Source organism: Podarcis pityusensis (assembly GCF_964106645.2).
Source record: "Podarcis pityusensis genome assembly, chromosome: 12".
In the NCBI taxonomy this organism is placed as follows: domain Eukaryota; kingdom Metazoa; phylum Chordata; class Lepidosauria; order Squamata; family Lacertidae; genus Podarcis; species Podarcis pityusensis.
Window position 1 is genome coordinate 56,452,455 of NC_138037.1, and position 27,017 is coordinate 56,479,471.

General features: G+C 42.7%; 1 protein-coding gene across 1 annotated transcript in view; it reads left to right on the forward strand.

Moving 5' to 3' along the window:
* The window catches only part of HECW1 (HECT, C2 and WW domain containing E3 ubiquitin protein ligase 1), a 198,737-nt gene that overhangs the window by 110,699 nt on the left and 61,021 nt on the right, over positions 1-27,017 (forward strand). Inside the window, 4 exon segments of the mRNA XM_080976081.1 lie at positions 1,104-1,198; positions 5,956-6,034; positions 10,041-10,210; positions 25,543-25,685. Coding sequence (XP_080832207.1) covers positions 1,104-1,198; positions 5,956-6,034; positions 10,041-10,210; positions 25,543-25,685 — 487 coding nt within the window.

The following is a 27,017-nucleotide window of genomic DNA, read 5'->3' on the forward strand; positions in this document are numbered from 1 at the left end:
ATTCTATACGGGGTTCAGGTCAGGTGGGTTTGGTGGCCAATCAAGCACAGTAATCCCATGGGCATTGAACCAGGTTTTGGTACTTTTGGCAGTGTGGGCAGGTGCCAAAGTCCTGCTGGAAAATGAAATCAGCATCCCCATAAAGCTCGTCTGCGGAAGGAAGCATGAAGTGCTCCAAAATCTCTTGGTAGATGGCTGCGTTGACCCTGGACTTAATGAAGCACAGTGGACCAACACCAGCTGATGACATGGCTCCCCAAATCAACACAGACTGTGGAAACTTCACACTGGACTTCAAGCATCTGGCATTGTGTGCCTCCCCATTCTTCCTCCAGACTCTGGGTCCTTCGTTTCCAAGTGAGATGCAAAAGCTGCTCTCATCAGAAAAGAGATTTCTGATGCAGAAGAGCTGAAGGCTGCTATTGAAGTTTCCTGGTCTTCCATAACACCTCAGCAGTGCCACAAGCTGATAGCATCCATGCCATGCCACATTGAGGCAGTAATTGATGCAAAAGGGGCCCAAACCAAGTACTGAGTACATATGCATGCTTCTACTTCTCAGAGGTCCAATATTGCTCTATTTGCAGTCCTTGTTTTGGTGATTTCATTTAACATTCTAATTTTCTGAGATTGTTAATTTGGGGTTTTCATCAGCTGTACGCCATAAACATCACAATTATAACAAATAAAGACTTGACATATCTCGCTTTGCATATCATGAGTCTATCTCATATATTAGTTTCACCTTTTAAGTTGCATTACTGAAATAAATGAACTCTTCCACAATATTCTAATTTTCTGAGTTTCACCTGTATATGAACAAAAAAAGAAGGAAAATGATTATGAGAAGCAATAGTTCATGGAATAAATGGATCCTGACAATAATGTGGATGTTTGGTGGGGTGGGCATTTTTTGGCAGTCTGTGTCACATGCACTAGTTTCTAAGCAAAAATTGCACAAGGTCCAGAAGAATTCTCTCATTTTATGGCAAGGAGAAGCAGTGCAATCTCAGAATGAAATTTTCTGCCCTATGATTGACTATACCTAATAGATGAAGACCAATAGCTACTTGTTGTTAATCCAAGATGACTTTTTCTTTTAGCTGAAACAAAGATCTGCTTCAAATACTACCATGGAGTGAGTGGGGCACTGCGTGCAACAACCCCCAGTGTGACAGTGAAGAATAACGCAGCTCCTGTAAGTTATGCTTGCTTCTTTACAGTGCTCATCAAGTAACTTTGTGTTGCCTTTTGACTTTGTCTTAAGACCCCCTACTTTGTTTTCAGTTCTAGCTGTGAGGTTGCAACACCTTTCAAAGAGGAACAAAGTGTTTGCTTTTAAGAGCGAAGAATCACATGGATCAGGACTCTGTATGATGAGGTCTCATGCAGTGGATTCTGTTCACACTGGGAGCTCCTCCACCACATTATTTTAGTGCCACTCACAGCTGAATGAACCTGGGGCACGAAAATCACATTGCAGAAAGGCAGTGGGTGGTGAGGAAGAGACGCCCTACCCCCTCTGAAATAAGATCACTTCCTTTTCAAATATGTTACATCTAAACATTCTGGTTAAATCAGGATCATTGGCTTTTTAAAATCATAAACAGTTTTTAATGATGAATGCAGATTTTGCTAGGTTCAACCAAGGTCCTACATTGGTTTATGCCAGCTCAGAGAGTTAGTTTTTATTTCAATATGACATCTCAACTGCATACATAAGTGCTCTCAAAAACTGTGGCACTTGGAATGGAATATACAAAGCAGATAACAAAGAAGAAACTGGTCTCTCTGTGTGTGTGTACACCGGTGTATATATATATATATATATATATATGCGCACACACACATACTTGTTCCTATGAGCATAGAGAATATCATTATAAAGGCCATTTGTTTGTTAATGGCTTTGATGCACACATGATATCTCTTAGCCGTTGTACTGCTCAGATCATGTCTCCTGTTATGACCATATAATAGAAGCACTAATAGCTTGTACATAATAACACTGTAATCTAACAAATTATATAGAGATATGTGATTGCAAAGTACATCCATAAACTTCCATGCTTCAGTGGCTCTTCTGAGCTCATTACACACATCAGGTAACAAATGCCCTTGTTTAGACGGCACTGGTCAGTTGCAAAAGCACCACAAATCTTAATATGGTTCTACTTTAATGGCTGGGGAGAAAATCAAGGCAAGATGAATGACTTACTAAATGATAAGGGTACGGGATTGATTGTCACAAGGCTTTTAAAGGGCTGAGAAACAGGTGAGCTCACTTCTTGGGCTAAAATGAGGAAGGAAGAGAAGGGCTGTCCATCCTCCCCAATGTACATTTCCTGCAGCCTTAGAAGGCCCATTATCTGAACAGGATTTCATTTTATAGGTTACTGCGTAATGACCTCATCACTCAACAGCCATTTTACAAGTTCAAATGTCTAGCAACAATCTGGGTTTTTCCTCTCTGGGGTATTTCCTCCCTCCAGCTATTTACCTGTAGGCATCTGCATGATCTGTTCTTCATGTACTTGGATTTTCCATTGAGGCACAGAATGTTTTTTAAAGGGGTGTTGTATAAAAGCTACATACCCTTTAGGGGGAAATGCCAAATCTATTCCCCTGCCCTACAGGAGTGTGCTACTGTTTTAGTCTTGGTTTCAAATGTATGGTGACATTGGATCAAACTAGATGTAGCATTGGCTTCCTCATGTTTGGGGCTCTCAGCACACTTCTCTTTCTAAAAATGAGTCATAGGGAGCGTGGCAATTTAAGTTAAAAGTGTTTCTCAGTCTAGTGAAGTGAATGGAGCTTGCACCAGGGAAAGCTTACTGGAAAGGAAACATTTTTTTATTATCTTTAAACATACTCTTAATATCAGGTCTGTTAGGTAAGGTTTTGATTTTTTCATATAGGGAAGTTGCGTTATCTGAGCTTTAATTATTCATTGCTCTAGGCTGGACAGATGAGCAGTGCAAACCTAAGCACACACTCTCGGATGTAAACCCCACTGCATTTGGTGGAGCATACTTCCAGGGAGGGATGGAAGAGAAGTTTGATTCAGTACTGATTAAAAGCTGAATCCATCCAATTCCCACTTTCCAAAATGATGTGCAAACTGAAACACAGTTAGCCTTCAAAATTCACATTTTTCCCTGAATTTTGCAATGCAGATCTACAAACAAACAGTTCCAACAGAAATGCATATATTTGGGGAAAGTGAAAAGAATATATAAAACCGCATTGTTCAAAACAGCACATAAAAAATGTGTTTGTTAGGAGAAATTCATACCAAATGCTGGTGAATTTTCATGATTTTAAAAAATTGTGTGTTACTACAAAATGTTGAGAACTGAATTTAAAATTGGAATAATGAGAAACTGAGAGAACTGAAACTGACAGATGCCTCCATCCCTATTTCTAGATAAGTATGCATATGATTGCACCCTAAGGGCTGGATTCAACTAAATAGTTGCACTAGCAGGAGCTAGGGCAGCAAGTACTGCTCGTGCAACAGGGCTTTCCTCCCTCTCCTCCCCCTGCATACTCCTTGAGTCCCCCAAATTGGCTCGGGGGGGGGGGAGCAGTTTGGAGAACTCCCAGAACAGGATGCAGGGGGAGTAGAGGAGACACTGTTTCATTTGGCAAACAGAAATGCTTGACCTGGCAGAACGATTGCCTTAGCACAAGGTTGAATCTCACCCAAGATGTATAGCCTCTCATCCAAGCCCTGATTAAATGGTGAATAACCCTGAAAATAATTTGGGTAAACAAAGTTGTGTTTCAGTGTAGCAGACCACAGCTTGGTATTAATTTAAAATGTAAAGAATGAAAAAGGCTGTACTTGAAGAGCAAAATTCAGCAAAACCAACTAACCAGGTTTTGCAAGTTGTTCACTACCTAGAAACTCTTTCAGAGGAACATCTGGTCAATTTTGTTAAAATGCTGATTTTTCTGGCCTTGATTGTGCTTTGCTGGATATTTTAGGGAAGGAACTTGCTCATACAAGCAGCTCTACTAAAAGAGCAGCAAAAGGTCTAACTTAATGTGAATCAAGCAAAGCAGTTTGCTTTGATTAGTGAGCAGTTTGCTATGCTAATCTCACTCTGCTGTACCCAGCCAGGATTGCTAGAATGGCAACTTGGAGACTGTTGAAGTTGTGTTGGGCTTGAGATTGTGCTTTGCTGCCATGATTTGAGTGGTGAATGAAAAGGTCCCTGCATCATTACTGGTGGGCACAGAGAGGCACCACTGGTAACAGAGGGAGTCTGGGTAAATATTTCTGAATGGCTAGTGGCACTCTGCAGGCACCCTCCCTTTGCTGATCAAACAGCTAAGTCTATATGCGTGTGCCCTCCTTTTCAAAGAGCTAAAATGCCACTACTACTCAGGAGCAGAGGGTATTGGATTCCATATTTTCCCGGCCAAACTTGCTGTTTTCATCTTTTTTCAAAAACAGCTCTGAAAGTGCAGCTCTATGATGTTGTACATGCAAAGGTATTTCATGTTGCCAGGATGCCACATATCAGCAATGGTGACCAAACACTTGAGGTGGTAGATGATTTTGTCTACCTGGGTTCCACCATAACCAGCAACCTCTCCATCAACACTGAGCTGGACAGGCATATTGGCAAGGCAGCTATGGCAATGGCTCATCTCTCCAAAAGAGTATGAGAGAATGTGATGCTAACATCCAATACCAATATGAAGGTCTACTAGGCTTGCATGCTGAACACACAGCTTTATGGATGTGAGTCATGGGCAACTTGCAGCTGCCAGGAGTGACATCTCAACGCCTTGCACATGCGCTGCATCAGGAAGTTTTGGGCATCACATGGCAGGACAGAGTCTCAGACAAAAATGTGCTCTCCCAAGCCCATATTCCCATCATGTTTACACTGGGAATACTCATGTCCATATAATGGAAGATGATGATGATGATGATGATTTATTATTTATACCCCGCCCATCTGGCTGGGCTTCCCCAGCCACTCTGGGCGGCTTCCAAAAAAATATTAAAATACTGTAATACATCCCTAAACAGGCAGGATTCCCAAGATGGCAGGATTCCCAAGGACATGCTCTGCAGTGAGCTGATTTCAGACACCTGACCAGTTCTGTGCTACAGAGATGTCTGCAAATGTGACATCATCATCATTATAAATTTATATACTGCCCTTCAACCGAAGATCTTGGGGCAGTTCACAAGATAAAAAGGATAAAGGCACAAAATAGTTGAAAAGAAAAGAAAAACTCTTGGCAGCATCAAAACCAACCCTGTCATGCGAGGATCCCTTGCAGACAACCATAGAGCATGGAGACAGACAGTCAGGTTTTGCATCCATAGCAGTGACCAGAGAAGGAATGACTGCTGGGAGGAGGACAGAGAGAAGCAGCAGCACCAGACACCTTCCTCTGTCCAAGATGCAACAAAGCATGTCTCTCCCTTATCGGTCTCTACAGCCACAAGCAGATGCTGTGTGACACTGGCACACTCCTCCATTGCCTCCTGAGACAGACGGATGCAAACCAACAACAGGAACCCATATTTCCATTTGTTAGCACAAACAGTTACTTCCAAAACGAACAATGAGCAACCGTATTCTGGCAAATGCCTTATCCCCCCCCCCACCCCCCGGCAATAAGTGCTGTTTACAAACAGTAGGATAAGAGAACGCTCTTTTTATGGGCATTTAAAAGATTACGGTAATCCATTGCTTCATCTTCCCCTTCTCTGAGATGATGTTCTCCAGTAGCCTCTATTTCCCCTTTACTGGTATAGCATTAACTTGTCAAAAGAAGTGTTTTGATCAATAGATGCAGAATGAGTGCTTGTCATTGATTTGTTCTTGATTGCAACCATAGGAATAATAGTTATTAGGTAGCATTGTTGTTTTAAAAAGAAAAGCAAAAATACTAATGCCAGCTCTCTTGCTATTTTTCTCCTTCCAGCAGATTTTTAAAAGCATCACCAATGAAGATTCAGTCCAGGGCCAGGGAAGCAGAAGACTGATCAGTTTTTCATTGTCAGGTATGCCTTGCTCTGATACACTTTTGTACAGAATGTTTCAGCAACCCCAAATCATTTGACCTGAATGCATTTATCATGTTCCTACGCTGCCCTTGCTTCGATGAGATTAGGCCAGGCCATACAGAGAGACTTGCCGCATGTTATCATTGCAACATCACTCTGAGGTAGTTTAGGGTGAGAAATGGCAACTTGCCTCAGGCCTTCCAGGGAGCTTCATGGCTGAGGGGACATTTGAAGCCAATCTCCCATTTCCCAAGTCTCCATGTTGATCAAATTTCAAAATTCATTGATTAAATCAAAGTCATGAACATTTCAACAATATTTTGGAATTCTAAAGAAATCACAATTACTGAAAAACTTTCAAACCTCAAAATTTCACAGCTTTATGTCTTTTATTCAAGATCGGAATAGCTGTCCATTACTGAGATCTGGAAAGGTGAATGCTGTTGGGTTTTCCATGACACCTGTTCAGCTATGGGCCAGCCTCTTCCTGTTAATTAGTACATAATGCTCCTTGAAGGAGCTAGGAAGAGGCACAAATAGCATATACATACTATCAAACCTGGGACTCTCAGGTACCTTGTGCAACTGATCTGCAACTGACTTTTCATCATTAGTAGATTTCATTACCAATTGCTACCTTCTGCCGGTTCTTGATCTTGACAGTCATTTTATTGGCTCTCCTCAGTCTAATCTAAACTAGATCAATTTATTCAGTCTTCTATGCCTAGAAAGTAATAAGAACAAATCATAAAGGAATTTGCTTATGAGAATCCAACAGACCACACGATCTGTAGCTAGCATCTATGATAAACTAACTGCATACATTCCTTTCTCTGGCTAATAGGTTAGGTTTAAGAAAAATCTATTTTTAACAGAGAGTTTAAAGGTGGCTTCAGGTTATTGGTAGCTATGTGGCAGCTACTTAAATGATTTTGTAATAGCACAGAGGAATTATTAAAGCAGTTAACTAAGCCTGAAAAGTCATCGTATCCAGTGATCAGTTTACGGAGCTCAGAGAAGTCATGTTATATAATATCCATCGCCTTGACTTTTCCAGCAACTCTAAGTCTGATTTATTTGTTTGTTTGTTTATTACATGTGCATCCTACCCTCCCACCAAGAAGTTCAGGGCAATGTATATGGATCTGCTCCTTTATCGCCACAGTAAATCTTTTGGGTAAGCTAGGCTAAAACAGTGGGTTTTTTAAACTTCTGTGCCATCAACTTGCCTTCCAAGAAACATGGAGTATATTCTTTATAGGTACACTGTAATCTTGTATGAATTGAATATGCACCCCAGCATAAAAACAGCACTCCTATACATCTGAACTGAGGTGAGGGATAAGCAATCTTTCAAGGAAGCTTACCTGCCATTCCTGACTGTCTTATTAAGGAACTCCAGTGTTCCTGGAAGACAGGTTGATAACTACTGGGCTGAAAGAGTGAAGATCAACCAGTGAGCTTTGTACCTGAGAGGGTTCTTCAGCCTGAGTCTCCCTGCTCTAAGCCTAGCATTCTTTCCACTGTGCTGCTCTGGCTGTCACTGGTTTATGCATACAAAGCCCACCAGAACATTAATTAACTACTCTTCTCTTCTATTGCATTCTCTTTGAAGACAATTAACAATTTATCCCTGCTAGCAGTGTGTTAATAATTAATATTTTCTCATCTTTTTCTTGTGACCTATGCTTTTTTTAAAAAATCAACCGCATTCCTAAATTAATTTCTTGTGCTTTTTCACCCATGGCTTCAAATGTTTTCCCTGTAGACTTCCTCTGGCTTTCTTGTGAGCCTCTCGTTAGCAAAAGTGAAGCCATATTACTTTAAATTCTTCTGTTGCATTTTCTTATCACTTTTCTGGGGGCAGCAGAGATTCTGTATGGCACATGCTTGATTTGGAAAAATACCCCACCATGTTTTGCCACAGTGCCATACTTTCCTGTATCCCATGCCATATTGTACTAAAAACTTTTATCGTATTTTACTCCAGTCCCCTCAAACATCTTTCTACACTTCCACTGTACCTTTCTATGTACCCGATGAAAGATATTGCTGTATTTTCCTACACTCAGAGGCATATTTTACTGAACTGGATAGCCTCAAACTTAAGATTTTGATAAAGGCACAGAACACAAGCTATGTTGTCACATGGTGGTATTACTAAATGCCACAGTTACCTGGTAACACCATGATTGTAACACCATTCACAGCAGGTTCAGAATATGGCAGCCAGACTTTTGATCGTGATTCTTTGATCAGAATCTATCATGCCAGTGTTAAAGATTTTCCAATAACTTCTCTTTCCAGATATAATTCAAAGGGCCACTTTTAACCTATAACACTCTTAACAACTGAAGGACTGCTCACTCCCATTTGAACCTATTTATCATTTGAGATCATTTTCAAAGACCCTGCCTTGCCAACATCCTCCATCCCGTTATTCTCCCACATTCTCTTTCCAATGTTGTCATCTTCAGATCCTTTTTGCCTCCTATCTTTCATTCTTCTAGCGATAACTAAACTCCCTTGATTCAGAATGGTACCTGATAGGTTCAGGGCACCTTACTATCTATCTGCGCTTAAGTTGTCGTCTGGATTGTGCAGAGAAATCATGACTTATGTGTTATGGCTCCTCCAAAGGTCATCTTTGCATCGAAACGTAACCCCATTCACTGTAGCATACTGGCTTTCTTCAAATATTGCTTTGCCTCAATTATCCTGTGTCTGCTACTGCCCCAATTCTGTTATATGCAACTACTTGTATTATGGAAGTGTTTTTGTTATCTCCCAGACAAATATAGTTGCTTCCAAGTGATGCCTCCAAACTCCACTGCTGTTAATGGCTTTACTTCCACAAAATGGCCCACTCCATCATTTTGTTATGGACTTTATTCTAGTTTTTTGAATGACTGAGAAAATGTACAGAAAAATATGCTTGCTTTGCCTTCTGTTTGTTCCATGCTCCACTGATCTGTTTCGGAGAAATTGCCTGACATTTTCAAACAGATTGATATGTGCCACTTGTTGTGGGGAGGGCAGTGATTTATGAGCAATCAGAAATGATGCATGGTATATGGTGTATTAATATCATTCGTCATTAGGTTTGACTTAAAATATATATACAGAGGCTGTTAACTGCTTTCTTGGTTTTCCTTCAATTTATGTGCACCCAAGAAATGCCTTGGGAAAACCAGAGTGTGCTGAACTCATTTTTAACAAAAACATTAGGCCTTCTGGAAGTCAGTAGCCTTGGTGAACACATTTTTCAAAGCCATTATGATGAGATGAAAATATATCCATATTTTCTCGGGAAATTCTGCTAGCAGTGAATTACAAATAGGAGTGGAAAGTGCTTGCCAGGAAACTCCTCGGTGGTGTCTTGATCTCCTGAACAGATAGCAAACTGACATTTAGGGCATTCTGATTGTTCACTGTGTGAGCTGGCAGAGCAAGGAGATTTGCAGAGCCCAAGGAGCTCTAGAAACACTGGGTCTAAATGTCTTCCATGTTCCTTGCATGATTTTATTCATCCTTGTAACTCTCTGACCAGTTTCTGAATGCCTCCTACCCTCCCCATGTTTCTTGGCCGATAAGAAGGCCTTTGTCCATCACACATGCAGCTACAGGCTTTAGCAATAGTCTTTAAACTATTTTCATGCAGCTAAGGATGCATACACACCATGTATTTGAAGCACATACTCACAAGAATCCTGAGAACTGTAGTTTGTTAAGAATGCTGGCCATGGTTGCTCTATGAGGGGCAAACTACAGTTCCCAAGATTGTTGGGGATGAGGGAAATGGGCTTTAAATGTATGGTGTGTACATTTCCCATGGCAATCACTGAGACTTGTCTCACTGGTTATGTCTGTTGCTTTGAGTGTCGTGATGGCAGAGAATACAGTTCTCAAGATTAAAATTAGATAAAATTTTTCAAAGAGGTTACAAAGGGGGGAAGCTAAAAATGATTAATGATTGAAGTGGATCCCACTCAACTTTCTGCAGATTTTCAAGCTTTTGGCCTGAAGAAAGGCATGTTCTTCAATCCAGATCCTTACCTAAAGATTTCAATCCAGCCTGGAAAGCACAGCATCTTCCCAGCTCTTCCTCACCATGGACAGGAGAAGAGATCCAAGATCATGTGTAACACGGTCAATCCCATCTGGCAAGGAGAGGTAAGCCATTAGCTTTCTTGAAAAATGAAATAAAGCAGCTATGCCCTTGGAGCAAATGTACAAATTTAGCCACGGTGCAGACATTTTATAAAAGCTTGGAGGAACAGAGAGGATGTCACTGTTTGAAGAGAGCCTTTTCTCACAGGTACAATGTAATCTCCACACACGCCCTGCCACCTCTGTGTCCCCATCATCTACAAGTGCCTAAATGAAAAGGTGCAGGGTTTAAGCTTACCTGAAGTCACAGCTTCTGACTTGGGAACCTCCCCTAGGAAGTGGATGCTTGCAATGACTTACAGAGGAAGGGGAAAGCACCATGCATGGGCTCTCAGCCACACTGTGCACCTTCTGCCTGAGCTGTGATAGTCAATAAAATTCTGAAGCTGTGCCCTGGGAAGCCTTGGCTCACATTAAGTCCTGCTTCAAGTAATGTCCATCAGAAGAAAAGGGTGTATAAAAATAGAAAAGGCGTAAAATATTGAGAGGAAATGAGAGTGAAAGAGTATGTGAATCTAAGAATCATGGAATCATAAAATTGTAAAATCGTAAAATTGTAGAATTGCAGAGTTGGAATGGACCCTGACAGTGATCTAGTCCAACCCCCTGCAATGCAGGAATCTCAACAAGATCATACATGACAGATGCCCATCCAGTTTCTGCTTATAAACCTCCAATGAAGGAGAGGCCACCACCTTCTGAGGGAGTCCCTTCCACTGTCGAATGTCTCTTACTGTCAGAAAGTTATTGTTTAATCAGAATCTCCTTTCTTGTAACATCAAGCCGTTGGTTTGGGTCCTACTGTCTGACAGATGCATACAAGAGAGAACAAAAAAGATACAGAGAATAAAGAATGGGGAGGGGGCTGGGGGGAGGAAGAATGTAAGAAGAGGTGGCTGCAATCTTGGGGAAGCAGAAAACTGAATCCATCAAGCCAGGGGCTTGCCACCGTCTTACTCTCTAAGTTGGGCTGCTGGAGCTTAGATGAGTAACATGTATGATTTGATATATCCTCCTTGTCCAAATCATCATTTAATGGTTTACACTTGAAATGCAAATTTCCTTAGATTTCAGCCACAACAGTGTAATTTGCTACTAAGACAAATGCTACTTTAGTCCTTTGGTAGACATTGTACTACAAAACTGTTATTTGTAGGGTTGGTAATTATTAAATAAAGGCACAGCTTGGCATTACAAGAACGTAATTAGAGGGTGGTTGGATGCCATTGTTAGGTGCCAGAAAGTCTTCGCAATGTTACTGGAAAAGAAGAGAACAAGCAGCATGAGGGTACAAGAAATTTAGCAAGGAAATGAAAATGTATTTGTATCATTGAAAACTTTTAAATTGGCAACTGCTATATTTGGATGGCATCAGAATCCAAGCCCAGAGACTCTGCTGGAGGAGGGTTGCTTTCAAAGTCAGTTTGCATAGGAAGGGGCCACCAAAGGTAGAAACTGTGTTAGCTACTGAATGAAATTGTTGCAGTCGGTTGAACACAGAGAATATTAAGTACCTACTGAAGTTTCACTTCACTTTGTGGTTTGCACTAAACAAGATATAACACATTTTTTGATACATTTATTGGATTCAATCCAGACCTACAGCGCAGTCCAAGCCTAGCTTCTGCTGGAGTGAGAGAGTTTTGATTTGGCAAAACATGGCTTTCCTGGCTGAACTGGGGCTGTGCCAGCATAAACCACTGGCTTAAGTCCCTTCACCCAGCCTCAGTCGGTGAAACTTACGCCAGCAGAAAAGGAGAGACACCTGTTCCAAACCAACTTGGTCATGTGACCTTGGGTCCAGTCTCCAAAACTAAGACCCACATTCACTTGCCATCTCAGCTGGCAGTAGCCCCTCCCACTTTCTGAACAGAGTTTGGAATAGAGGTAACTTACAGTAATGTACATTGTGCAGGCCTACATTACACGGTCTCCCTAATTGATTGAAATTAATGAGACAAGTCGGCTAAGTCTGGATCCAACCTGTAACATTTATGGGCAAAATGAGACAATTTGTAAAAGGAAAAGATTTCCAGAAAGTCTCCCTTTTGCTTGCCTTTTTCATGTGTTGTTTGTAGCTGCTTATATTCTCAGTCTGGATCCTCTGGGAGTTGGTTTGTTTGTTTTTACTACCACTGGGTTTTTATCCTGGTGATCACAGTGGATCAGGGACCACAAAGGCAACAGGATGGTATCATATCAGCACACAGTGAATCCAACTGTGCTCTGAATGATACTGTAAAGCCAAATCAGAGAGAGTGCAGTGTTTCTGCCTTCACTTTTCAAATCATTTCACAAGATTCACTGACATGAAGGCAGAGGGAATTGCTTTTGGCAGGGCACAAAATACTGTATTTCACTGAATGTGCTCTGGTTTAGGCTCAGTTCTCACTGTATTTAAATGTTCAGTTTGCTGACGTCTTGTGGCTGAGAAGCAATGTGCAAATGCCTGAAGGTTTTTCCATTAGTGAGCAACTTCATTCTGCGTACAATTGAGAATTTTCTCTCAGAAACACAGCACTGTGCAACAAGCTGGTTGGCTTTAAACAGTATGGAAACCAGGTCACCATTACGACTGCACAGCCCAATTTCTTTTAAGCTGAAAGGCCAGTTAACTGGCAAGCTCTGATTTCCCCAGAACTCGTTGCCTACGCAAGAAGTATTCTATATAATGTTGTAAACAAGAGCAGTATAGTCAGATATGCATATTTAACTATGTTTAACTTGCTATAAAACAGAAAGTTGTACTTTTAATATATGTGTTTATATGTCAACTTCTTCAACACAAAATTTTGGCTGGAGACAGATCATCGTCATTATGTTTAGTTGCATGCTATTTTTCCACAAATGAACAACAGTAACTATTAGCAATTCAAAACAATGTATTTGAAACAATCAGTAATGTCAGTAAGTAAAACGATAATGTCAGTAAGAGAATGGGAAATGGTTTGAGAGAGACTTCAGTTATAGTGTGCATATATATTTCCTTTGCCCAGGGTTGGCCCTGATCAAACTGTTCGATGCAGGGCAGGCTCCACCCAGGCAGGGGAGGAAAGACTGGCCTTTTCCTTCAGCAATGTGAAGGAGGCCCACTTGGTCTCCTAGCAAAAGGTTCTGAGATGTGAGGAGGCAGCATTTGTGGGCATGTGGCAAGCATTTAAGCCCTGCCAGATGGTGGAGGCAGAAAACAATTTCTGCAATGCCTCAATTTTTATCGAAAATTTCATTGCAGAGGTGAAATTGGGATGGATATAATATGATATGATTGATATGTATTTATTTATACCATGCCTTTTTCCTTGACAGAGACTCAAGGCAGCTACCTATAGAGGAATAATTTAAAAACAATTAAACATTAATAGAACTAAAACTATCTTTAGCTATCTAGCTATATCTATCATCTATATTAAAAATATACAGAGAATTAGTAAAAACCTCACAGCACAAGCCCTTTCATCAAAAGCAGTCAGTTCCCTGTTGGAACAAGGTCTTCACCTGCTGGTGGAAGGACAACAAGGAGGGAGCCAGTCTGGCTTCTCTGGGGAGGGAGTTCCAGAGTCTGGGAGCAGCCACCATTGAGAAGACCCTCTCGCGCATCCCCATCAAGCAGGCCTGTGAGAGTGGCAGGACCAAGAAAAGGGCATTCTCTGAAGATCTCAGAGTCTGGGCAAGTTTGTAAGAGGGAGTATGGTCTTTCAGATAGCTTGGACCTAAGCCGTATAGGGCTTTATAGGTCATAACCATCACATAATATGCAGTGATCCCTCTTCCAAATTGCCTTTAGCACGCTCTCGCTCTCTCTCTCTCAACAAAAGCTGCCTATTTCTGGCCTCTGTCTTCTTCCCTCTTTGAGTTGGGCAAGCATAATTTATGACACAGTGTCCAAACATACATTATTAATAAAGATGCACACTGCAGGGATTTCACAACCATCTGCACAATAAATAGAGGTTCAAATATATACAAATAGTATCTATATTTAACTAGCACCAATGATGAACAACATGAAAGTTTTTCAAAGATACACAGGATTCCGAAATTACAAGGAATACTTTGAACTATGAGAGAATGGTAAAAAGTTTGCTTCAGCCATAAGTCCTCATTGTTCTTCAGGAAAAGTTCTTTGCCAATACACCCATAAAGAAGTCATGATACTTTGGTGCCAAAAAGGGGGGGGGGGATTTAAGTTTTTTTCAAATATAACAAAAGATCTGTAGAACAGCCTAATAAACAGAACTAGCTAAACCAAGACAGTCCAGGCAGGGAAGTTCCTTAATGAGGGAAGGATTAGTCTCCCTCCCCACTCCTGGGCACTTTTGCAGGTGCCACCTGTGGCCCTGAAGCAGAGGCTTGGAAGGAATTCTTATCTTGTCATATATTAAATAAGAACTTGCCAAATGGTACAGGAGTAATGCTGAGCAACAAGAAAGGGGATCGGTGTCAAAATGAAGTTATAAGAATGCCAATTGAGGCAAGGGCTGTTTAAGCAAAAACAGTGACATCAGCTGCAGCCACCCTGCAGTGCAGAAAATTCAAACCTAAATAAGGACTTCACAGGGGCAAACATACAAACAAAACCAGAATAATATTAAGTGGCAAATTAAATTGCAATGTTAGTATGCAACCTGTATTGTGCCCCAGGCCTGATGCCTTCCCTTCACTAACCAGAAGGAGGAGGACCACTGGCAGAGGAAGAAGAGTGCGAGGGGAGCGCACCACCTCCGGCAGCACCATCCCAGTGGGGTACCATCGTGGCTGCCCCCACCCACCTATGCTGGGCGCCACACCCCCACAGGCGTGCCATGTCCCCCGCCTGCTCTCCGCCCGCCACCCGCCCCCGGTGCTGGAGCATGAAGCTCCGCCACTGAGGAGGACTCCCATGTTGAAAGTGATGGTGTGGGATTGGAGGTGGGGGGAATCTTCCCTTTTAACGTCCCTACATTTGCTGTACTGCAAAGGAAGGTTGCAGGTATGGAAGGTTCCCCTTTCCTATCACACACAAACAATCGTACACACAAACACAAATATAGCTGCCAGAGAAGGCCCCAATCCAGGGAAATAGGCACTTACGCCTGGAGTAAGAGAAAGAACAGGTCCCAGACAACCAGCAGACACTGTCTATAGCAAGGTCCTGTACAGCTGAAACCTCCACAGAAACCAGCTTTTGAAATACAGGCCATACCATGTGCTCAAATGTTTCTGCCTTGGTCTTTAAAGAGCAAATGCACATAGTTCTCCCCTCCTTCAAACGAAAAAAAGCAGAATGAAGAGTTTGGAATGGAGCCAATTTGTAAAACCTGCCTTCCTCCCCTCTCCAAATAGCTCATTGGCCGCCAACAGCTCCATCCCAGGGTCAAACCAACAAGGGGTTTGGCAAATTCACCCTCATGTGTGGGTAGGAGTGGTATTATTAGAACACTGTTCTTTCCAGGGAACTTGTATGACAGGTACAATTCTTCAGTCTTCTTGAGAAAGTGGTTTCATTCTGAAAGTAAAAACACACTGCAGTTTGTTTCTGCATTACCCCACATTGTGTCTATCTGAAAATAGATGAAAACAGACATAGATGGTCCTGGCAATGGATGTTGGGAAGGGTATATCCTCACCTGCACAATGATGTTATGAGTGGGTGTATACCAAGATTACAGGGATGCGGGTGGTGCTGTGGTCTAAAGCACTGAGCCTCTTGGGCTTGTCGATCAGACGGTCAGTGGTTCGAATCCCTGCGACGGGGTGAGCTCCCATTGCTTTGTCCCATCTCCTGCCAAACTAGCAGTTCGAAAGCACGTCAAAGTGCAAGTAGATAAATAGGTACCGCACTGGTGGGAAGGTAAACAGCGTTTTTTGTGTGCTCTGGTTTCCATCACGGTGTTCTGTTACACCAGAAGCGGTTTAGTCATGCTGGCCACATGACCCAAAAAGCTGTCTGTGGACAAATGCTGGCTCCCTTGGCCTTAAAGTGAGATAAGCACCGCAACCCCGTATTCGCCTTTGACTGGACTTAACCATCCAGGGGTCCTTTACCTTTTACCAAGATCACCATCACCACTTCCTTCTTCATTCACCTGGGTCACGTGCAGGGAGGAAAGGACATGGATAATCTGATCAAGGAAAGGGTTTTAAACTGCATATCAAATATGCAAAATCAACTGTGGCCAGCAGAATCAATAACTGATCTAGATTGAAAGCAACATATTGAGGATGAGCGTGAATAATTTTGGATTGAGAAAAGCTACATTTTTGTGTGCTGCAAATGGGCCACAAAATGTGGCCAAGCCACAAAATTGTTACTGGTGAGATATAGTGGTAGTTCATAATAGAGATTTTGCGTGTATTTGAGAAACCTTTGTCAGCGCCTGTTGGATTCTGGGTTTTCTATGCCCTCAAAAGGTCTAGAAGCTTGTGTGGTTTGTAAAAAAATGGCAACTAAAGATTATAAGAATGTCAAGCTGAACTGCTAAAATGTTGTTACAGATTACAGAATGACTTCTTCAGATAATGACAGCCATTCTTATTTTCTTTAGTAACTATATTAGATTCCCTGAGCTGGCTTCTGTTATTCAATTTATTTCCTTCTCATTGAGTTTTATACCTTTGGGGAATGGGCCCATGGGAGCGTCAAAAATTGGCTGGTGCATCTAGTGTGCTTAAGTTTAAGGTCCTATCTATTACATGAGCTGCACCGCGAGGGCCTGAAAAATTATTCTTTGTTGAAGGGCAGCCGAGCATTTTATACTGCCCAGATTTTGATGTCTCTGTGTACCATCGGGTAATCTGTATAGTTGCACTTGACCACTCTTGATTTCCTTCCTGTTTTGTCAACAGCCATTCCATTATGATTCTGATGGAGGAGGGTGTGTGTGTGTGTGGTCCTTTGAAGGTTGGATGCAAGTTTAGAATTGAGCATGTGGAAATAAAATGTGTATTCAGTGAAAAGTATAGTAAATTGGTAGTGGGTCCCCTCTTCAGGCATGGGTATAGGTAGGTGCCTGGTAATCCAGCCTCTGACACTGACCCATGGGTCTGGGTCTGAATGGGAAAATGATAAAATAAGCATCAACTTTAAATAAATAATAATAATAATAATAATAACAAATATGTTTGCTGTGAAACTTGCAATCTTCTCTTGCAGCAGTCAGGGGGAATAAGGCATCCAGAAATCTATAGCTGTATAAAATTTAAAAATCCACCAGTTTTATAATCAGCTCTACATGAAGAACTATTGTTTGCAGGGCTGAAGCTTCTAAATATTCAATGCAATGTAATCCTTAGTGTTAGTATCCTCCAATATCTGTTTAAGCCAAAAAATACCCATTTGTTGCAATGCTTTATTTTATATCAGCCCTTACCACAGTGGTGAATGGATGTTGCTAGCCTTAAATACCTTTACTGTCAATAGCTTCCAGTGTAGCATTTAATCTGTGAAATAATAACAACTGTAAAGGAGTTGCTTAGAGGAATGAAAGACCCCTTACTGAAGAAGCATTGCCATCACGCTGAAAGTGACTATAAATAAAGCAAGCAAATAGCTGTTAGACAAGCTTTTAAAAGGGCAAGATTTTCAGGAGTCTCTGAACAAGCTGAAACAGATTTCACAAAAAAAAGAAAAATAGGGTCATAATTATGGGAACGATCTGGGCTTTTTGGCACTACTGTGCCCATGGAGGGGTTCACCATAGAACCCAGTGGGTTCCTGTCACTCTTTAAGGCGCACAGGCATGGGCAACAGTGAACAAGGGAAAGTCAATGTACATGTGCCCTATGAAGATATAACCTTCCCTCTCTTCCCCAGAGCCCTAGTCCTCAAGTTACTGCTGTCCCAGGATGGAGTAACTTGCAAACTAGGAACCATGACTATCAAATGCACAGAGGAGGGTGAGGTGCTCTAGTTGGTGGCTTCGGCACCTCCAGCAAACAAGAACCTAATTCCAAATCCAGTGATGCAGAGGAGTGATTTTATGATTCTAATAGTTGGAATCATTGCCCTGACCTGGACTCAAGTGTTTTCTCTTCCCCTGCAGGTGTTAAATTAGCATAGCACAATTTGAAAGATTATGCTGCTACTAGGAACATAGGAAGGTGTCTTTTACTGAATCAGACCATTGATTCTCACTCAGGATTGTCTACACTGTCTGGCAGCGGCTCTCCAGGGTTCCAGACAGGAACCTTTTCCCAGTCGTACCTGGAGATGCCAGGGATACAATCTGGGAACTTCTGGGCGCAAAGCCAGTGCTTGACCACTGAGTGTTGGCCCTTCCCCATAGCTGGTTTCACAAGTGCTGTTGTGAGTGGACAGTGTACTTGCTTTGTGTACATTTCTGCTTTGAGTTGAAATGTCACAGACTGTACCCAGAGGCGTAGGAAGGGGGGGTGAGGTGGGTGCAGTTCACCCTGAGTGTCATGTCTGAGGGGGGGTGACAAAATGGCAGGCGAGTGGGCGGCACACCTCAGGCCCAGCGGCAGCAGCTCTTCTGACCTGGCGGCAGAGAGCAGCCCTCCTCAGCCATGGCGAGGCGCACCCGGCCGCAACAGTTCTGTTGCCGGGTCATGTCTGACCCACCTGCGGAGAGCAGGAGGAGAGTGAGCAGCAGCTTCCCCGCCCCTCTCCTACTCTAAACTGTGGCTTGTGGAAGGGCATGCTCCGCGCCTCTTGGGAATGCCCCCCTCAGGAGTGTGCCCGCCCTGGGCAACATGGGCATATGCTCCGCCGCTGACTGTACCTCTTAGATCTCATAGCCTTGGCCTTTCTGCCTACAGTTTTATTTCTCCATACTCGTGTATATGTCTGCCAGTCGGGAATAACAGGTCATGAATCTGATGAAGTGAGTTCTAATCCTTGAAAGCTAATGTCCCAATTAATCTGTTAAACTTACTGTGCCCCAAGACTGTCTGTTTACATTTTTAATATACTCTGAAAAGCTAGTGTTAAAATCTGAGGTGTGCGGCCACATTGCTGCATTTGTTTGAATTTATGTACTTTCTATTTTAAGCATCAGTTTTATGTATAACTTTGAATTTTTGTTTGGTTTGAGAATGGTGGGGTTTTCTGGATGCACTTTTTCTATACACAGACTTACTGAGGTGACAGGAACTGAGTTCCTTCCCACCTCTTGGGAAGCGGGGGGGGGGGGAGGGGGGAGGGGAGGACCGTCAGAGCAAAGAGGAGGACCATGGCAAACCAGTGGGGCTCCCAGATGAGAAACAGTGTGAGGGGCAGTGAACTCAGTGACCACCCCAGGTGGCAAAAGCCCTAGCTGGGAGAGGGGTCAAGAGACAGCAGTGAGTCAGGCTGTTGAGGAAGCCAGGCTGTCTCCCACTTCTGCAGCAAGCAGCTTCCCTCCCCCCTTGTCCCCCAGAACCCAAATAGGTATGAAGAGGGTGGAGCAGAGACAGGCAAGACAAAGTAGCCTCAGATTGCTTGGGAAGGAACCAAGGGTGGGGAGACTTAGAAGCTGTGGGAAGGTGGGGACCTTCAGTCCTTGCAACTGTCTCAATGGACCAAGATCTACTGGGAAAAGTTGCTGTGCTCACTAGGCCTAAGCTGTTTTGCTTCTTTGGATAAAGAGTTAACTCCACTGACACCTTGTGAGTTGTTGCTAACCTACTCCCAACATCTGCCCTGACTCCTGCAGACACCAACCAAGTGCCCACCCAAACCAGGGCCAGGGAGCCAAGCACCTCCCAGTCAACAGGGCCTTCTCAGTGGTGCATGGAGTGGCCCCTAGGGAGAACCACTTGCCTATAGCTGAGTTGTCCATATAAGGCAGGGTGGAGAAACTCAGGCCTGAGAGCCAGAAGCAACTCTGCCTGCCTCTCTATCTGCCCACCACAGGACTCTTCCTAGGCCATGCCCCCTCCCCAGGCGCTGATCACACCCTCCTTGAGTGTTTTTGCCTTGCTAGTGACAGCCCTTAGGACAGGATCACACTTCAAAACGACCTTGACAGATTAGAGAACTGGGCCAAAACAAACAAGATGATTTTTAACAGGGAGAAATGTAAAGTATTGCACTTGGGCAAAAAAAATGAGAGGCACAAATACAAGATGGGGGACACCTGGCTTGAGAGCAGTACATGTGAAAAGGATCTAGGAGTCTTGGTTGACCACAAACTTGACATGAGCCAACAGTGTGACGCGGCAGCTAAAAAAGCCAATGCAATTCTGGGCTGCATCAATAGGAGTATAGCATCTAGATCAAGGGAAGTAATAGTGCCACTGTATTCTGCTCTGGTCAGACCTCACCTGGAGTACTGTGTCCAGTTCTGGGCACCACAGTTCAAGAAGGACACGGACAAACTGGAACGTGTCCAGAGGAGGGCAACCAAAATGGTCAAAGGCCTGGAAACGATGCCTTATGAGGAACGGCTAAGGGAGCTGGGCATGTTTAGCCCGGAGAAGAGGAGGTTAAGGGGTGATATGATAGCCATGTTCAAATATATAAAAGGATGTCACATAGAGGAGGGAGAAAGGTTGTTTTCTGCTGCTCCAGAGAAGCGGACACGGAGCAATGGATCCAAACTACAAGAAAGAAGATTCCACCTAAACATTAGGAAGAACTTCCTGACAGTAAGAGCTGTTCGACAGTGGAATTTGCTGCCAAGGAGTGTGGTGGAGTCTCCTTCTTTGGAGGTCTTTAAGCAGAGGCTTGACAACCATATGTCAGGAGTGCTCTGATGGTGTTTCCTGCTTGGCAGGGGGTTGGACTCAATGGCCCTTGTGGTCTCTTCCAACTCTATGATTCTATGATTCTATGATTTGAAGACGGCTATCGTATCTCCTCTCAGTCTCCTCTTTCCAGGCTAAACATACCCAGCTCCTTCAACTGCTCCTCATAAGGCTTGGTTTCCAGACCCTTGATCATCTTTGTTGCCTTCCTCTGCACATGTTCCAGCTTGTCAACATCCTTCTTAAATTGTGGCACCCAGAACTGGATACAGTACTCTGGGTGGGGGCCTGACCAAGGCAAAATAGAGCAATACTATTACTTCCCTTGATTGGGACACTATAGTTCTGTTGATGCAGCCTAGAATAGCATTAGCTTTTTTTGCTGCTGCATCACACTGTTGACTCATGTTAAGCTTGTGGTCAACTAAGATCTCCAAGATCCTTTTCACATGTATTGTTAGTAAGCCAGGTGTCCTCCATCTTATATTTGTGCAGCTGGTTCTTCCTGCCTAAGTGCAGAACCTTACATTTGTCCCTACTGAAATTCATTTTGTTAGCTTGGACCCAGTTTTCAAATTGTCCAAGGTCATTTTTAATTCTGATTCTGTCTTCTGCAGCATTAGCTACCCCTCACAATTCGGTGTCATCTGCGAATTTGATGAGCATCCCCTAAATTCTGTATTTTCCATGCTGCACTTGCAGGTAAATTTACATCAGTCACAACAATATTGAGCAGGAGATCAAGAGTCAGTTGTTTCTTTTATTAGCAAGTGCTGTGTCTATAAATAGACCACTCAAGCTAGATTTAGCTCCCAGCACAAGCATCCTGGACAGCAAACCAAGTATCCCCCCCCCCCGTCTTTTTCTTTCACTCTTAGCTTTTCTCTCACCATGACCACACACCTGCATGCAAAGGCATTTGACATCTCTCATTTGACATCTCTTCTAAGAAAACTGAAGGTGACATGTGTGTTGTATTGCTGTAGTATTGAAAGTAGGCCAGGTCAGGTAAGGACAGCAAGCTGAACAGCTACAAGTTCCCCATTTTCCTCTGCTCATCATGTTTCCATTAACTCCCCAGGAATAAGAACAGAGTGATTTCTTCATTCCTGAAATCAGCTGGGATAAACAGGGAGCAGAACTCATGCACTTTACTTCATGTTGGGTTGGGCATCTGTTTTACCTCCTCCCCCATCATTCAGCAAACACTCAGAAACAGCTATTAACTTTCAGAAACAACACTAACATCTCTGAGCTCTGCAAAAAAAAAAATATCTTTTTAAAGTGAAATCACAATAAAGAATTTAATTTTGTTATTGGATTTCTTAAACTGGGACTGTAGAAAGTGTCTAAAAATGGAAATAGAATGTCTTGAAAGGAATGGGGAACAGATAGTGTTGCTCACAATTAAATTTAAAATATTTTTAAAACCCTAGTCAGGACTGGCTGGGTGCCGAAGAGTGGTGGCAGGCACTAGCTGGGAAACCCCAAGAGAAAAAGACTCTGAGCCAAGGGAGGGGTAGTGGGACAACAAAGAGAGGTCAGAGGGCGAAGAGGGAGCAAACTTGGTGATGGTGTCAGAAGCTGAAGAGGCAACAGGGTTTAGGGAGCAGGAAGAGGCTGTGGGTCGGCTGGAGTCAGAGGCGGGGGGGGGGAGAGGAATTGGGTTGAACAGCCGTTCTTGGGATGCAGAGATTACGTGCTTTAAATGTGTGGTGTGTGCACAGCCTGTTGCTTTAGTCTGAGTCAGCAAGGCTGTTCTTGAATATCCCATACAATTTAATGTTACATCTCTCTTTTAGTTTTGTCTCCATTGCGCTGGCTGTACTTGAGTGTATATGCGACATAACTGTGAAGCCTTTAAGGTTATATCTCAACATCCTTAGCATAAATCCTGATCATTTGTGAAGTGATTTCACCAGTAGTTTTTGAGCTGTATACTTCTGTTCTCTAAACTACTGTCTGGAGAATAGGATGGCCCCTAAAAATACATCTTGGTCATTCGTGTGCTAGGATATTGATGTGTACGTGTTCATATCCTACCATTCATGCATGCAAAGTTTAGAACCAGCCCTTTCAAACATCAATCACTTAGGATGATTAGTTTAAGGAGCTGAGATCCAAATTAAAAGGATGCTGCAACCTGAATAATTGAAAAGGCACAAGCAAGGAAATGGAAGAATTATAATCTAATGCTAGCTTCATGAAGTCAGCCCCCCCCCCGCCCCCATAATCATGCGCACACAAGCACACAGCAAGCTCTTAGTATGAATTATTCATTGCAACATACCTCTGTGCGCTCGAGGGTACCATATAATTCTTAATTGGTTTTTTTTTATAAAAAAAATTTCATGGATACGCAGCCTAACTGCTGCAGGGAGAAAAACTGGATATTTGATCTGAATTGCCAAATAATAGGCAAACAAAAGAAGCAAGGTGTATTTTAGCATGTGGTGTTAACTAGCTATTTACATTAGCTGATTGCAGCAGAAAAGTGAATGAGAGCCCCGAAACCTAGAGATGCCTTAGCTGCTCAAAGGACCGGATTTCTGAGCTAATTAGGATGCAACAAAATAGGGTCCCTGGTAATATGGGGCAGGTAGGACATCTGCAGAGCAGTATTGGTGGGTGAGAGATGCTTCATCTTTCCTGCAGCCACCAGTTCTTTCCTGCAGATCTGTCCTTGACATTTTAATACAGATCTGGCTCCCAAGTTGGAAGAAACCTGGCATGGGATGGAGGGGGGTAGAATGGCTGTCAGGGGTATTTGTAGGTGAGAGTAGGCAGGTGCATGAAAGGCTGAGGACCTTTGTTCCTTCCCATTATTCTCTCCTGCACAGGCTGTGATCATGCCATGAGGCAAACTTGTATTTGGGAAATGTGTGTTTATCAGCAAGCTATACAATCCTTTCTTTCCATGGTAAAGGGCAATGGATTTGGATGTGGTCAGTATGAGGGGCTGATGCTGCAAGCAGGAAAAGAAAGTGAGCCTCAGACTTTTCTTGGATTGAATTTGCTATGCTGTTACACATGGAGTCAGTTTTTCCAATGAATAAATGGACCTGAATATTCAAAGTAACTAATGGTTTAGCCTTTTTATTTTTATTTTGAAGTGACCAACATAGCCAGAGGTGCCACCTTGGGCCCAAAACTGGAGGGACAGTGTAGTATCAGGCACACGTGTGATGTGACGTCAGGGACGTCACATGTGTGGGACACAGCATCAGGAGGAGGCACATTAATGGGAAGAGGCCTTGCCCAGCTTCAGTGACCGTGGCTCCTCCTCTCATGCTCAGGAGGAGCTTGCCTTTGATGCTGCACTGTGCTCGGCTCAGTGACTCAGCCTCCTCCCCCCTCAATATTGGGGGGCTAAGCCCCCTGCTAAGGAATGTTGAAGAAGCTGATGTGGTGTACCTGAACATGGTACACTCAATGGACTGGATTTCTAACACTTCCCCCCAAAGGTGTTGCTTCTCAGTTCCCAATGCCTGTAAGTTTTTTAGTCTCCTACCACAATCTTTGTCCAGTTGATAGGCCAGTGTTAATTAGAAAATACATCAGATGGTTGCTCCATCATGCTTATGTAATTAATGTTGGGAGCATTAATCGATATCCTTGAGAGTATGACTGCATGGACAGCAAAATAAGAGGCGCTGTGTTAGGGACCAGTTGGATGCGGAGGAATGGTGAGAGGAACCAGCTGGGAAACCACCAAGGGAAGAAAGCCCAGAGCGCGGGGAGTGGTGGTGGGACAACGATGGGTAGTCAGAGGGAGAAGGCTGGGAAGAGGAGGTGTTGGACGCTGAAGAGGTAACAGGGCTTGGTGAGCTGGGAGAGTCTGTGGCTGAGAGATATCCAGAATCAGGCAGAAGCTGAAGCAGGAGGGTGGGAGGAGAGAGGCCAAGAGACACAGGTGAGTCAGACTGGTGAAGGGTTCCAGTTGTCTCCCATTTCTGCTACGACAAGCTCCCCTTCCCTCATGTCTCTTGGAACCAGAAGAGGCAAGAAACAGGTGGAGCAGCAACAGGCAGCTTGCAGATGCAGTTTCTGATTGCTTGGGGAAAGCCCTGGAGAAGAGGGGACGTAGACAGCTGTGGGGAGGTGGGGCCTTTCAGTCTCAGCAACTGATTTTCATGGAATAAGACCACCCAGGATGAGCTGCTGTGTTCATTAGGCTTGACAGTCAACCGAGTCTGTGGAGATTGTGTTTTTGCTAAAAAAGAGAGTTAAATCTAACTTGGGACAGGATTGTTTTATTGCCAGCTTGCCCTTTGACACACTGGTACTCTATGCTGGTGAGTACTGTATTCTTCCAACTGGCACCTCCACATGGCTGCTGTGATTCGGTATCTTGCCTCCATGGTTTACATAACCAGCCCCATACAGAAGTACAAGGTGTCACAAATGGTAGGAAGCTAACTCAGCCTAACTCAGCACCACCTTCAGGGATCCAGTCATGGATCTCTCTCAGCCTTGCCTACAGATTCCAGAATTAAACTTGGTTCCTTTTACATGTTCAGTTGGATGGTGTGGTCTGTTTTCATAGTTTCTCCTGGGATTTATTAGATTGCTGGATATAGATAACTAGATATATGTGCCCCAGGGATAGTTGGGTCAGAACCAGCACAGCCCACCTCTAAGCTGTCTACCGTTTCTTGTGTTTTTTGTAGCTCTTCAGCTTTGTCTCCCTGCCCACTGATGTCCTGGAAATAGAGGTGAAGGACAAGTTTGCAAAGAGTCGGCCAATCATTAAGCGCTTCTTGGGGAAGCTTTCCATGCCAGTGCAACGGCTCCTGGAGAAACATGCCATTGGGTAACCCTCTGAGCAGGGCTCTCTGCTCTTTAAGTGTTGATGAAAAGGAGAGCAACTATTGCTTTATGTCATAAAAAACATTGTGCTATTTTTGCTTTTGGAAAGCAGTTGCTCTACTTATGTATGCAGGTGCTTTTACCTTAGGCTGGCCTGTGCTGTAATAAAGATTTGACTTGACTATATTAATGTCCATTTATTGTCTGGGTTGTGGTGTATTTTTTTTTAAAAAACCAGAATATATAATGCTGAAAATTTTGTTGATGATGATGATTTATTAAATTTATATGCTGACCTTCATCCAAGGGGGTTTACAGTATAAAAGCACAAAAATACATAGCCTGGGGCCAAAGCAGACATTACTTAAGGTGCATGTACAGTGGTGCCTCACAAGACGAAATTAATTCGTTCCGCGAGTTTTTTCGTCTAGCGAATTTTTCGCTTGCGAAGCACGAAATCCCATAGGAATGCATTGAAATTCAATTAATGCGTTCCTATGGTCAAAAAAAGTCCAAACAAAGCCAAATTTGGTACAACAAGAGTTTATTAAGTGCTCTTTAAAGTCACACATACTGTAAAGAGCATTTCAAAAATTGAAGGAACAATAAATTAAGTTTCTAAACATGACAGCAAAACATTTAAAAATCAACAAAGTGTACAGTACATTTTCTTTTTTTTTCTTTTTAAAAGATATTTATTGAAATTTTCAAAGTGTTACAAAAAATAAAAAAATAAAATAGAAGCAGAAGAAAGTACAAATAAAAATAGTTGACAAAGTAGAAAAGGAAAAAAACAAACCCCTTCCCACCATATAAGTAAAAATTCAAAATAATAAAAAAGTGACAGAAAAAAAGAAAAATACAAAAATACATCACAAACCGTTAAAAACATTTAAAAAACAAATTCATTATTTTCAAATCCTTAACTGTCATTGCCTTCTTTCTTAGACCTCCTTCTCCTCCCTTTCTTTGTATCCTAGTTATTAATTATCCCAGCAAATCCTTTCCATGTTTCATAATATTCTGTCATTACATTACCCTAAACTGTTTTAGTCTTATCTTTCTATAAAATAAACCTTAAAGCTTAAAACTTAAATCTTATCCTTACCAACTTCTCATAACCATAATATTCTTTCATAATTCTTTAAACATCTTTGCTAAAGCCAAGTAATTTCATTCCAACATTTTTCTAACATTCATCAATTTTATAAAACAGTTCCAATGGTAGAGAAAAGAGATACAAACAAATCCAATCTTCATCCAACGTCCCTTCTTCCTGGTTCCGGGTTTTGTCAGTCCTTATTATCCCGTCGATCTAGCCCATTAACCTGGCAAC